General features: G+C 47.2%; 1 protein-coding gene across 1 annotated transcript in view; it reads right to left on the bottom strand.

The window, feature by feature from the left end:
• The window catches only part of nr3c2 (nuclear receptor subfamily 3, group C, member 2), a 68,798-nt gene that overhangs the window by 15,584 nt on the left and 38,763 nt on the right, over positions 1-14,451 (bottom strand). The window contains exons 4-6 of the mRNA XM_035637113.2: positions 6,716-6,832; positions 4,145-4,489; positions 2,331-2,475 (exon numbers count right to left, since the gene is read on the bottom strand). Coding sequence (XP_035493006.2) covers positions 2,331-2,475; positions 4,145-4,489; positions 6,716-6,832 — 607 coding nt within the window. The remainder of the gene's footprint in view (positions 1-2,330; positions 2,476-4,144; positions 4,490-6,715; positions 6,833-14,451) is intronic.

The raw sequence follows: 14,451 nt of genomic DNA, 5'->3' as shown, positions 1-14,451 counted from the left end.
GCGGACATTAACGACAACGCACCTCGGACAAAAAGACACAGCAGGGGTGGTTTCGCCGTGTAGGCCACCCTGAAAACGCAGGCCACCTCCGACCATCTCCTCTGCTCCACCGAGACGACTACCAGGCCCCATCCGTCAACGGGACAGACACCGAGTCGTATTGATTGCAACGTGCAGGCTATTTCAAGATGTTTGATTGGACCGGCTCATTACCCCGCAGAATCATATTATTGGATCGTCTAACTGAATTTGGTGACACTTCTAATGCAGGAGACGATCCTCTTGAAAATCCTTTTTCCTCATTACCCCCTCGACTTAGAACAATCAACCCCTCTCCGCTCTCTTCACTTCAAGAGCACAGACCTATCTCACATTTACCCCCTCGGCCGACTCCTCAGTACACACACCGGTCGCATCCACTTTGAGACTGAGAGTTACGTCGGTAACTCCTCTTTATGACATTTGGAAAATTATGTAACTGAGGATTGTGTAAGGATAAGTGAAGGGACATTTGCTCTTTTTTGGTTCTTAATTTCTATGAGACGTACATGTATTTGAAAGACACAGAACGAATTTTGAGAGACATAAAAAAAAGAATAAGGATCGATTTCTTTTTTCCTCAAATTGGCTTGGAAGGTGTTTTTGAAGAAAAATGAAATAGGATGTGCTCCAACCCACATTTGCCTTGGTTAGTATCTTTCTCACGAGGTTCATCCCTTAGAAATGTCTCTCCATCGTTGATTATTATCTTGTGGTGTTGAAAACACACGACAGAAAAGTTTGGCGTAACCAGCATTCCTCGCATATCAACGCCAGACGTGACTGGCTCTTTCCTCCACGCCCTCTGCAGGTCCGCAGGGCGGGAGGGTCGGCCACTTCAAGTTCCAACCCAAACCAATTAGCAGGGAGTGGGAGGAGGTTTTGAAAACTTTCGATGCTGACTCACGGACCACGCGCGGCGCCTGTGTCGCGTTCGTCATGGAACACGCCTAACAGACGCTGACAACTTGAATGTCACAAATGTGTTCATTAAATCCATTTTTAAGTGTTGAATATTTACAGGGACAGTTGCAAAAACCAAGCAAAAAAAATTTGAAGATTTACAAAAAGAAAGTTGTATGATTTGTATGAGTCGGCTTTGACAAATGGACCCTAATTGTATCTATGCCCCCGAGTAATAACTACAACGATGACTGCGGCACCTCGCGGCCGCAGCTTGCGCCACGAACCGGTAAAGGCCAAATGACTCGCGTGATTAACTGTCCCAACGCAAAACGAGATTTACTGACCGTGACTGCCGGTCACAAAGAGAATCACATCATTCTTAACAAACTGTAAGCCACTGGAGGGGATCGTTGGGTGTGGCCCACTCGTGCACGACCCAGACGCTGTTGAACAATGTCATTTGGGCTGCTGGTTGGTTTGTTTGTTTATTTTGGGACAAACTGACCCACTAACATTTGACTTACGCAAGTTATTAGTCTGGGCTCTTGAACCTGCCCCCACACGAGCCTACTCCCTTACAGCGGGTCAGCGGCTCTCTCCTCTCTGATTCATTCTATAACGTTCCATTCATCACCAGCCATGCAGCGCCGCCGCCGCCGCCAACAACAACAACAACAACAACAACAACAACAACATGCCCACGGACACTCGCTCTCCGCCCTCTCGCGTTCAGATACATGAACGTGGATGAAGCGGGACACTGGGCGGACATCTGCTTTGTCTTTGATCGCGTCTCCAGGTGACGTCATTACCACAAAAAAATTCTCTCCGGGAGTCCACTTGAACAATGGATTGCGTAAATTTGCATCTAATGAGAAGCCTTAAATAGCAGGAGTTAATAAACATTAATAGTCTAACCATGCAACCATTACTGTATCCAATTACTGTAATAATAATAACAACAATAATTGCTGCACTTACTGCATCCACTAATTATCCACTCCCCAAAACATATTACTTGGTCCCACATCTGTAACAGAGATGCGTGTGTGTGTGTTGGACGTCCCACAAGGCATCGGGCAGCAGCGGATGTGTTTTGTATGTTGCTGCTCGCGGCGCGGCTGAAAGTTCTCTTTTGCTTTAAACTACAAACACCAAATCAGGTGAAATCGTAGTGGGAGGGATCTCCTGTCTTGTCACATCTTTGAAAAAATAACATTGTATAAAAAGTATATATCCCAAACGGCACTCGATATCTGGACCATCGCAAAAATGCCAGGACCGGGACGCCAGGCTCTAACACTGCGAGGGGCCGTGTGCGTGTGTGTGTGTGTGTGTGTGTGTGTGTGTGTGGTGTTGTGCAGATATGGAGGAAGTGAGCCTACTCGTTAAAGATGAGGTCAGGGGCAAAGTAGAGCATCTGTCCATTGGTGTGTTTGTACGAGCGCCAGCTGAGGCAGAAGGAGGACAGGCACATCCACGAGTACTGGATCAGGGTGATTTGGTCCTCGATGGGCAGGCCCCGGAAACCTAACACACACAAACACACACACACACACACACACACATAGCAGACACAGATGGAGACGATGAGAAGAACGCTCGGTTCAAACGGAGCTGACAATACTCTTAAGCACCAACCTAGGAGGCGTCTGTTGAGCTGCGGACGTGCCTGCGTACCTGTGCACATTACGCAATTTGTTTTTAAAGTGTGTTTGTAATATTTGTGCCAATATTCGTTTAGGCACGAGGAGGTATCCCCCCCTTTCTCCTTTATGCTATATCCCACAAGGCCTCCGGTCATTGGCGCGTTGTCAGTGGAGCACCAGAAATAGAGTGGAATAGGAAACTTGCCAAACTCTCAATCCCACTCTGGCAAGAAACTTCTCATGCAAAACATGGGGCCAACTAAGGACACGCAAGTCACTTATCAGGGCTTAAGGACTATTTCAGTCTATACGCATGTCAATCCGCCCAAAAGTGAATAGTAGAGTCAGATGCCCGGCTTGACACGAGAGTCTGTGGATTAGATGGCTGTATTTACTTTCTCAGGTAGCTCGTCATCAGTAAAGTATGAGCTAACAGCGCAACAGCTCACATTGACGAACACGGGACGAATCGCACAGTTGGTGTCGACGATCCTGGCCAGTGCTGGCCCCCGTGTGCTGGCCCCCGCCACGTCCCAGTGCAAGCTGAACGCAGGAGGTGGCATATCTGAAAGTCGATTGGCACTCATTTTGACCCTTCCGTCTGGCTCCCCTTCTATTTATACGTCCGGATATGGCAAGCAGACACCGTGGAGGTATCAAATATTTGCAATACAGCAAATTAAACAGCCTCAAAGAGCTACCTGTGAGGTTTCGTTCAAAACGTCTCCCACTGACGGGCATTCTAGGGGAACTTCTTTGCCCCGTTTCAACCTTTTTTAATTTGTTGTTTTTTTTTAAATGTTCTTCCTGTGCTGTGGCTTCGAGGTAAAAATTAATGAGATAGACACTAGATGTTCTGCTCGACATAACATCCGTCGACTCTTAATGTAAATGAGTTCAGTTTGGAAACCTTAATCTTGATTCTGTGTAATGGTGAAATGGGATTCATTGCTAATCTTGTTCAAGCTTTGCAGAGCAATTCCCCGTTCTAATATTTGAAATGAAAATTGTGTCCAAAAACAGCGGTGTTACATTCTCAAAACGAGAGATCAGAAGTGAAGATGCGTGTTACCTTCACTGAAACCAGTGTATTATTTAACTATAGAAACCCCTTTATTGAATAGACGGATCCATCCTTTTTTTTATCACTTATCATCTCCTCTGTCTAAAACAAACTACATTTCATTTTTTTCCCCACAATGAATTATTTATAAATATAACATTATAAATTAAATGCTCGATGGCTTAAATCTGTGTGATCAAAATCTGCGCTGGAAATGTGCAAAAATTAATTGGCTTCATCAGCTACTTTCATTAACAAACTGCAGCCTTTTTAAATTGACTTTTAAAAGTCAAAGAAAAACATAATTCAGCTAGCGAGTGCAACCTAATGCACTGCAGCTGTCTCCGTCACATTAAAACCTTTTAAGAATGTACACACTTCTCCACATATCTGCGAGGCCGCTGCTTCACCCCCTTTTTAAAATACGACTCAAACTCACTCACAGAGAGCATTTAGGCTTCAGCCCGTCGCTCTATTGGTCACTAACCTGGAAGTACTTTGGCCCACTTCACCATGCGCACCATCTGCTTCCCGGCCAGGCGGTTGAGACTGGACAGCAGGTGGTCGGTGGTGTCAGGCTGTGTGTTGTCGTAGCCGGAGTACACCTCTTCGGGCTCAATCAGCTCCAGCACGCTGCAGATGGAGGGCGGCAGAAAAGGCGTGACCACCCCAGGCCCGTGAGGCACCAGGGCACCGGCGGCGCTGGCGTTCAGCTCCTTCTCCGACGACAGGTAACCGCCTCCGACGCCACCTGTGGCGGTTTGGCCGTCCTTCGAGCCCGGCAGGTCCTCGCTGACCCCCTTCAACTTTCCCAACTTTTTGGACTTTCGTGCTGCGGGGGGGGGGGGGGGGGGGGGGGACACAGCAAACATTCAGTTGTCATTTTATTAGGTACATATAGTCAAACCTAATGCAGTCCTCTCTAAAACAGACCTCCATGGACATTATCACCTTCATGGAGGTCAAATTTACTGTGCACGAGTTTCAGTTACAATAGTAATTGCAGTGGTAGCTAATAACCTACCAACTGAGTATACATGTCAATAACAATCTGTGCAATTCAAAGATTTAACGCGCTGCATGAATGTGAATGGGTGTGGTTGTTACAAAAGCTAGTGGATATATTAGATTTTTCATAAAATATTCTATTAGGATTACTCTATGCATTATAACAACAAGCTTGATTGTTCTCCTGTTACTGCAATCTTATCCCAGCAGCCACTTACTGAACCACCAAAAGGTCGGCTTGCGGACCGCAGCCACAGAGCGAGCCCGAGCAAGGGCGGGAGCCCGCTGCTGTTTTCAGCCTGTAAAGCCCATTTAGATCTTTTATGTGATACTGGGCTATAAATAAACTTGATTTGAGATGACAGCGGACAGCGCCTCTCCAAGTGACAGTTTTCATAAACCAGTGCAGTACTTTAGCTAAGGTCATATCAATGGTGCTGTATTTTAAGTGTCCAAGTGTCTTTCTATGGGCATTTATTAATTATTCTTCCCACTGCAACAAGATCAAATGTAAAGTTGTAAAGATTTCAATTCACAAGACCCCTGAAATGTTTTCACATTTCTCTACTGTATGCCCAAACCCCCTACGAGAATTTACATTCACATTTGTAATTTGAATCTCTCAAATGAATTGAAAACCAGCCAGGTGTGTTTTCAGCACTGCGTATGTCACTGCAACCCTGAACTGAAATAAGTAAATAGCAAATAAATAAATGACATTTGCCTTAAATAAGCCACGTCCGCATCAGTGTCGCCTTTGCTCATGAAACAATACTGTATCATGTCTGCTGGCTTTGTTCGCCGGCATCATATAGAGAACTCCAGTGGCGTTTACAGATAAGACCTACATGTGCTATTCAGCTGTTCACCACACCGTCGAGGAAAGTGCGGACCACAATTCAACATGTTACTCGCAGTAGCAAAATGTCAGGGCATGTCCCGTCTTGTGATTCGGTGCTGCCTGTCTTTCCTGTGCTCAAAGTCTATCTCTCCTGCATCTCGCTGCACTCTTGTCTGGACGTCTTCCGATTTCTGCACTCCTTCCTGGTCGCCGAAGTATTAGGGTTGTTCCTCGGAACTGACCGAGTGAAGGCATCAAACGTTGCAGTATAGAGGAGAAAATACCTAAAAACTCCCGTCTTTTGTAATCTTCAAAAGATTTGCCATTAACTGGCAATGACACACTCCAGTTATGATGCAGAATCAAAAAAAAAAATTCCCGCCTCAATATTGTTAACCTCATCGTCCATTTGCAAATACAATGCATTGCACTGTTACGTCCACAGTTGTGCCACTAACTCTTTGCCTCTTTACTCTCCAACCGCACCATCGCATCACAACACAACCGCTCCCTCTTGCCTTCGCCCTGAGCTGTCCCTACGCTTAAGTGTAACAAAAATGCTAGGCGCCCGTCAGAGATAGTAGGATTATCCGCAATGCGCATGTGCTAACAGTCGTAACTCCCCACCCCCCCCGCTCGAATGGCCTCAGCCCTTGTCAGACGGACCAGGCCGTTGCCCACGACGATGACAGAAAAGATCGACGTAACGGCTCGAAGTCAAGCTAGATTCCAGAGACAGTAACCTGTCGTGGCCACAAGAGGGCAGTGAATTGCAGGATGAATTCAAACAGGCGATATCAGATGCTTTTATGGGACAGAGCACTGTTCTGACACGCAGCTTTTCGTTTCCACATCTGTTTGGTTCAAATTTATGGCTATTTTTAGCTCAAACTCGTGAATCACCGTTCGCCCGGCTCGCCCTGGCAGAACGCCGTAGGAGCACACTAGACATACACCTACTGTAGATGCATCATGGATATTAGGCCCGGATATATGAGACCACATATGTATGCGAACACACACACACACACACTAACGTCCAATGACTCAGCATCCCCGGGCCTCCTATGACTACAGCCAGACCCACTCTCTCAAATTCTGTTGGTTTTTTGGGGGTTTTTTTTTAAGCAGAGCGAAGGCTGACTCAAAGGTCACATCCGAGTCACATGAGAGAAAAGGCAAATATGTAACGAGGGTGTGACTCCTCACCTCCGAGGTTCATCCCGGCCTGGAGACACTTCCGTACGCGACACGCCGGACAGTTTTTCCGTCGGATCTTGTCGATGATGCAGTCGTTCCTCCCGGCGCACAGGTAGTTGTGCTGACCTACAGACAAGGACGAGACATGTCAGTTCAGTGGTGAAAACACACACACACACACACACACACACACGCAGCCTGACGTAGAGCAGCAGTGGTGTGCAGCAAAGACATACATTTGAAGAAGAAGAGAGATGAAGAGAGAAGAGTGTGATTGAGGCGTCTGCTCTCCCCTGATTCGACTGAGTGTCTGTTGCAATGTAGGTCAAGATAGAAAACCCGCGAAGTGTCCGGCGATATCGGGGATCTACCCGATTATCACTGTGAAAATGACTGAAATTGTGATTATTCCGCTCCCACGTTCTACAAGGCATGACTAATGGCGTGTTATACTGTATATGGCATGAGGGGTATGAGAATCCGCTGGAATCGGGACCCTGGCTGCAGCGAGACATCTCCTGACAGTGATGCTAACATGGCGAGAATCCCTCCTGCCTCCTGCCTCCTGCCTAGCCCTTAGCTAAACCCAATGATCTCCCATTTCAGAGCGCTTCCTTCCGCTCCACTAGCTCTTCACTGTACAGCTCCTCTCCTCCTCCACTCTTCTCCTTCTCTTCGCCTGCATCTCCATCCCTCCTTCTTTCTTTTCTTTTTTCCTTTTTCCACACGTCCGCCAGCCTCACAGTGCCATACGCCCACACACAGACAGGCTCATGCTCGTGCACACATGCAGTCATTCACTCTCTCGCTCTCTCTCTCTCACACACACACACACACACACACACACACACACACACACACACACACACACACACACACACACACACACACACACACACACACACACACACACACACACACACACACACACACACACACACACACACACACACACACACACACACACTCGCGCTGCTCCACTTGACAATTTTAAATACAACTGCAAATGTTGTTTTTGCCTTCACAAACAAACACACGGGGGATACACGCACACACATGTATATCACGACACAACCGTACAGCTGGAGTCGTGCAGCGCGGTATAGTGACCCCTGTGACCCCGGTATATGGATTTGCTCGGTCGGGGCTGTGTGTATGTCTCAGACTGTGCATATGTGGTTGCATGCACGCACATGTTTGCATGTCGGGGCATATCAATCTGTTTTTTCCTACACGTTCCTCCTGTTACGTTTGTTTCTTTAGGAATATCCAGGGATTTCTGGCGCAGACTCCGGTGTTGTTGGGGGAAAAGCTTGTGCATCGTGTTCACATGCAGTCTGCCCAAACATGCACATTCTGTGCATTGCCTTTTGTTTGCACAGTACAGTATTTGTATTTGTGCAGGACTGAGCAGAAGTTGTTTTCCGAGCTAGCAGGAGTAGTGCGCAGTGTGTCTGTCTGGCTGCTGCCAAAAGCCAAGGAACCAAGCTGCAGGAGGAGAGGCAGCAGCTGTAGCCCCACCACTATTTCTGGCTAAATCACATGACCGTTACATAAGCCCATTTTTCTTGCTCTAAAAAACAGTAAACTGCGACACAGGAAACACAACGCAGCCATCCCCTTCCCCACCCCCCATTGTGCACGCACACACACACACACACACACACACACACCCTCACTTGGCTAGGCCGGACAAAATGGCAAGTCTTGAGCTTTCCTGTCAACTGTTTTGCTCATTGCCTTGAATCTTGTTAATGATTGTTGGAGTGAAATTCACTTTATGAGACAGCCCAAGTCGGCGGTGTGTATGCGCGCAACTGTGTGTGTGTATCTGAAAGGGAGAGACATTGTTTATTTATGTACTGTGTGCGTGCGTGTGCGTGTGCGTGTGCGTGCATGCACTCACATGGACTCACACGGTGTGTTAACCTCTGAATATCTGCATTTGCTTAACAACCTGCCGCGTGGCGGCTCTACTGATGAATACTGTTTCATTGTTACCTGGGAAAAAAATGTCTCTCTAAAATGTAACTCTGCTTCTCATCCAAAAACACGTGAGTCCTGAATCCAAATCCTACAAAGATATTTTAATACAACGCTCCTGGGTGAAGATACTGTAAAAGATTTCTCGGAATGTATTAAATTGTGTGCATTGGACTTTTTGTTTTTCCACAGCAGATATTTTGACACACAGGAAGAAAAGTGTTCCTGATAACAAAGTCACACACACAAACAGGTGAATCTCTGTCATCCTTCTCCAGTACAGTACATGGCAACCCTCGGCTCATTTGGCGAACGATCTCACAATCTGGCAACGTCCCGCTGAGCAGTCCGTGTTGTCTGTTTGCTCCAGCAGTCATCAGTTGTGAGGAAATATCTTCTCTGAGAGGGAAAATACTCTTTTCCTGCGGGGACCCTACTTTCACAAGAGCAGTCTGCCCTGCAGACCTCCTGCCACTGGCGCAAATATACGGTACATCTGCTTCCCAAACAAAACACAGACAGACTTCAGGCCTTTTTGGCCTGAGATGCTTAGACATCCACTACACTGTGCGCTCTGACCCCTGGTTGTGAATACAGCCTCTTGGATACAGTAGCTGCCGCGCTTCAAAAGAAAAACTACTACTATGCCTCTCTGAATGGCATTTGGCAGAGCAGGCGCATTTCTCTCGCTACAAGTCCGTACTGGAACACACAAGATGGAATATAAGCAGAGGACCCGCTGGAATCTGTGTCAGCCTCGCGGATTAACGTCATCTAATTATGCGCTCGCATAGCGTTTGGTCAATTCTCTGACCGTCATTCATCGGCAATTATGCAACCTCGATTGCATAACCTGAATGCCGCACGACCAAAAGTCAGGCCTCTCGGAGGTGTAATTGTTGTTACCACTGTGCCAGCAATATGCAAATCACCGCCTTGCAATAGCTCCGCTGCGCCAGTCCTCTGGACAACACACAAACAGCTGTGTTGGACGGGAATCTACACAATTAAGTTTCCCTGTCTGGATCGCTATGAAAAGAGGCTGCAGAAGATCAAATAGGATGTAAATAGAAGCTGCTATTTTGCTTACTAATGTCTCCGCTTCTGTAACAATGTGCTACATCTCAAACTATTCCTTCTGTGTATTTTCCCCCCATCTGCTTTCTTTGTGCTAAACACAACTCATCGAGTCATTATTTAGTTCTATGGACAACAGCAGTCGGTTAGTGTCAGTGTTTATGATCTAGAGTCTCATCCCCAACTCTCACATCTTACAATTCATTCAAACTTTATTCCAAATTTTAAGCTGATCACAAACATTTCTCTCCAAAGCTGTTTTAAAAAATCTAAATTTAACACATATTCAAACTACATTAAAACTCGATCAAACTGTTACTTGAATGCCGTTAACTTTCACACATAGTATGAAAACAATGTGGAGTTATTCTGCTGGCGCAGTACGGTCTATGTCAATTCGGTTTCTCATCTGCCACCACTTTATCCATTCGAGGCGCCATTGCATCTGATTTGCACATTTACAGTCCACAACAACAACAACAACAACAACAACAACAACAAAAAAAGGATAATCAGGGAGGACACAGATGAAATCTTTGGCACTGTTATTTGGTTGAACACAAAAGGTGTAACCCAAACGAGAACAAAGGTATCACCAGGGGGGAGGAGATGTAGGTCGGATTATATATCCACTGGAGATCCGTCTGGCCCATAGGTCAGCCAGGTGCGGGCGAAGTAGCGTGTGCACATGAGGGAGTTATATCACCATGCACCCAACATCCAGTGAACCTGACACTATGATAGTGATAGGAGGGTTTACTGGCAGGCAAGATGAAATTTAACTGAAATTATTAGCCAGTAAACTGATCATTCGTTTGGAGAGGGGGAAAAAAGCACATAGTGTAAAGCTAAATGTATCTGGGTTGCATTGGAGAGAAACCTTCCTCCGGCTGCAGCCTCCAACCTAAAGGCCTATTAGCAATGTGGGTCACACACATACTTACAGTAAGCTTTGCAGATTTAATTCCTATCTGAGTGAGAGCCCATGCATGTGTGCAGTGCGAGCTCCAGCCTGTGACTCTGTTTGCATGTTGTGTGCAGTTTTTGATCAAAGACCATCTGATGTGAGACATGTGCCGAGGAACTGGGATCAGGACAACACTGTTGAACGCCTCCTCTCCAGCCTTTGTTACATGAGCCCCTCTCTCTCTCTCTCTCACACACACACACACGCACACGCGCACGCACGCACACGCGCCGTACACACGCACACACACACACACACACACACAGCTCAAAGCATTCACTCCGGCACTGGAGGGACGGCCTTTATTCATCCGACCTAATCTGAGGGTGATGTGATTGGATGGCGGGGCCGCCAGTCAAAGCGGAGGCAGCGCGAGACGTGTCCTCGGGTGACCTCTCCCACAGGCGCAGCGCTGGAGAACAGGTTTTCAGATTGACACGGACGCCATGGAAACCGCGACCCGGTCGCGCCGGAGAACGCGGCCGAGGCCAACGCGAGGTTGACTAATGTCTCTGCGAAGCTCTCGGATTACGAGGAGAGACCCCCGCAAAAAAAAATTACAAAGCGCTCCTGAGCTAAAAGCAGCGGCGAGTATCATTCCAAAGAGCAGACATGCCAAGCCACTGATGACATGTGAATAATACGCTGGCGTTCAGCTCTTCAAATGCGCTCCACATGGAGTCGTTTATTGAGTGCAGCTGTGTTGTATCAACAGACGAGCCTCTGGCGGAGCGGATTCACGGGAGGAGCACAAACTGCCTGTTTGCATTCGGCCATTTCCACATTTCATCAGCGACGAATCTGTCCGTCGCAGGGCATTTTTCTGACGTGTCTGCTGAAGAATCGATCTATTCCAATAGAGCCGAACGGCTGTCTCGGGGTTATCATGAGACGGTGGACTCAACAGAACAGAGGCAACGCGTTGGCAAAACGTCAGGAATGCCATCGCCTCTCTTCTATTTTTGCTTATTATACGCGGGAATATTTTCAAATGCGACGTACGAGTGTAAACGTATTGTTTACAATAGGAGCCGCCACACCCTGTAAAAGTTTGCAGTACAGCATGTAGTCAGCACTTCATTTTAATATTTCCATATATTTCCAAGGGGCCGTGATTATAATTTTCATAGTGTACAGTTGGCTGTGCCTTCTGGTAGCTACGAGGGAGTTTAAGTGGAATGAATATTCGCCCACTTGAGGAGGACTGTAAGTGAACAGATTTGGAAGGTAAACAGCTCCTGTGGCCAATGCAGTAGCTCCAAACAGATGGTCTGCGTGTAAAAAAAAAAAATCGAAAATGTAGACTTTGAAAAATAACTGTCGAGCTCCAGCGATGTGAAATAAAGCTACCGAGCAGCGACCCGGACGGAGGGGGTCAACCGGACCCTCCGCAGTCCGAGGGCTTCATCTGATCCGCTGACGACTCCAGAATGCTAACCAGCTCTGTAGTAAAGGGCCGCGAGCCAGTTAGCCGTCTAATGAGCTACGGCCCACCGAAAAAAAAGTTGTGTCCCCCGCGGGCGGCGGCGCCAAAAGAAATTAAGCATGGGCTGGATTGTTCCCCTTGTACAGATGCCCACTCTCTGCAGTCTTCTTTTATACATCGCACACACACACAGGGTCTAGGTTTTTAACTTTGAGGGAAAAGAGGAGGAGGAGGAGGAGGAGGAGGAGGAAATACTGGTCGGGGGGAGGAGTGATACGTCTCCTCACGACCTAACTTACACATCTCTGAGGCCTCGCTGCTGACACATCACTTTGCATCCCTCTCCCCGTCTTACTCCCTCTCTCTGCTCCTCCCCTCTTTATCTCTCTGTCTCCATCTGACTTTTTCTTTGTCCTTCCTCCCCCCCCCACCCCCCCCCCTCTCTCACTGTATCTGTTTCACTGTCCTCTATCTCTATCACTTTGCAAAATCCTTCTCACTATTTTCATCCTTCGCCTCGCTCCGCCTCGCCTCTCTCTCTCTCTCTCTCTCTCTCTCTCTCTCTCTCTCTCTCTCTCTCTCTCTCTCTCTCTCTCTCTCTCTCTCTCTCTCTCTCTCTCTCTCTCTCTCTCTCTCTCTCCACCTCGCCAGGAGACGTGGAGGGTTCGAGCGAGGTAACGGCTCGCCTTGCACATCGGAAGAGTGCACACGCGTCACGCGCAACCTTAATGGCATCGCAGCACCGTACAGGCTGCGCTGCTTACATCGTGGGCACGGTTGCAGTTGCCGGGCTGTTTGGCCTCGCAGAATCAAGAGGACACTCCACAGGGATACTCACGGAGATATGACAGTAAAGAGCACTGCATTCGATTTGAAGGGCATTACACGGTCAATGAGTCCGGTGTCGGTGTAATTACGCTGTGCGTCGTATGAAAGAGAGGGGTCTTAGCAGTTTAATCAGCCTTTCAGGGCCTCACCTGCATAGCTCTCACACAAAGTCAAATCTTCAGCATCGGCAACCGGCTCCCTGTCGCTCGAAGCAAGAGCGATGGCATGTGTGATTTGATAACCCCAGACACATAATCGGGTTTTTCCGGTCTCCAGAATGATGGTGTGTAAATATCATCAAATTAAGCCACGATTTGATTGGGGAACGAGTGTAATTCCAACTCCAAATGGTCAGGAAAACACCTCCAGGGGCTAGTTGCTGGCTGGCAGGCTTGTTTGCTGTTTTTTTCTTTCCTTTTCCTTTTTTTTGCTTGCGGTCTATAAAGAGTGTGTTTTGCATTCAAACATTCGTCTAAATGAGTTAGGCCTTTGCCTCAGGCAACAGGCACAAAATGAAAAGCACATTATGGTGTAGCTGATTTTCCCCAAGCTAAATATAACATAAATGGCTGCTGTAGGAGAATTACCTACTGATTGTTCACCCCCCCCCCCCCCCTTTTTTTTCTTTTTTTCCCCTCATGTGCCACTTTACTTGCTCGCAGTCTATAAATGTAACGCCTGCTTTTGGGTAATCATCTTCTGGAAATATTAAATATGCAGCAGATTAGAACAGTAGTTTGTTGCATTCAAAAACGGTGCGGTGCAAATTAAAACCAGCATGGAGTGATTGATGAATAATTCCTCAGAAAAATATCAGCACTGTACGGAGAGAACAGGCTGCTCCAGTGTTCTCCACCACGCCCTTGTTCGACTGCGCTTTTCAAGCTGCTGCGTCGAGAAAGAGTTGATTACGTGGGAAAAAAAATTGAAAATTACTGAAGGAGGTTATTGTATTTACGCACGTTCTCTCGCCGACATTTTCCCGGTCGGAAAAGCCGTCGGCTTTAACCACAGATTTAAAACTTGCTTGGCATAAGGTGCTCCCCGACGAACCGCCGCTAATGAATTGAGCAGAACGTCTGCCAATAACTCGGGAGGCTGCCGCTGTCAGTTAGGATGATACCGCTTTGAAAGCGTCACTGAACCTATTGTAGGCATTTATTTTGGCATGACGGACTCCCCAGGCACAAGGGCGGGGGAAACGCCTGGAGCTTACTGTCATTTTTACTACCTGAATACAGTAGGAGTTAACTAGCTAGTTACTATGAGAACACACACAGTCAGTATCATAACTTAAAGGGATAGTTCAGTGATTTTGAAGTCGGGTTGGATGAGTTACTTATGCATAGTTAATATGTTACCTCATGGAGATGGTGATCAGCGATGTCATTTAACGGAGTTTGGAGGGGAAATGGAAGTAGCGTAAGTATCAGTCCCACTGTTGCAGAGGGGACCACCGAAAAA

Source organism: Scophthalmus maximus, chromosome 8 (genome assembly GCF_022379125.1).
Source record: "Scophthalmus maximus strain ysfricsl-2021 chromosome 8, ASM2237912v1, whole genome shotgun sequence".
NCBI lineage: Eukaryota > Metazoa > Chordata > Actinopteri > Pleuronectiformes > Scophthalmidae > Scophthalmus > Scophthalmus maximus.
This window is presented reverse-complemented; position numbering and strand designations above follow the sequence as displayed.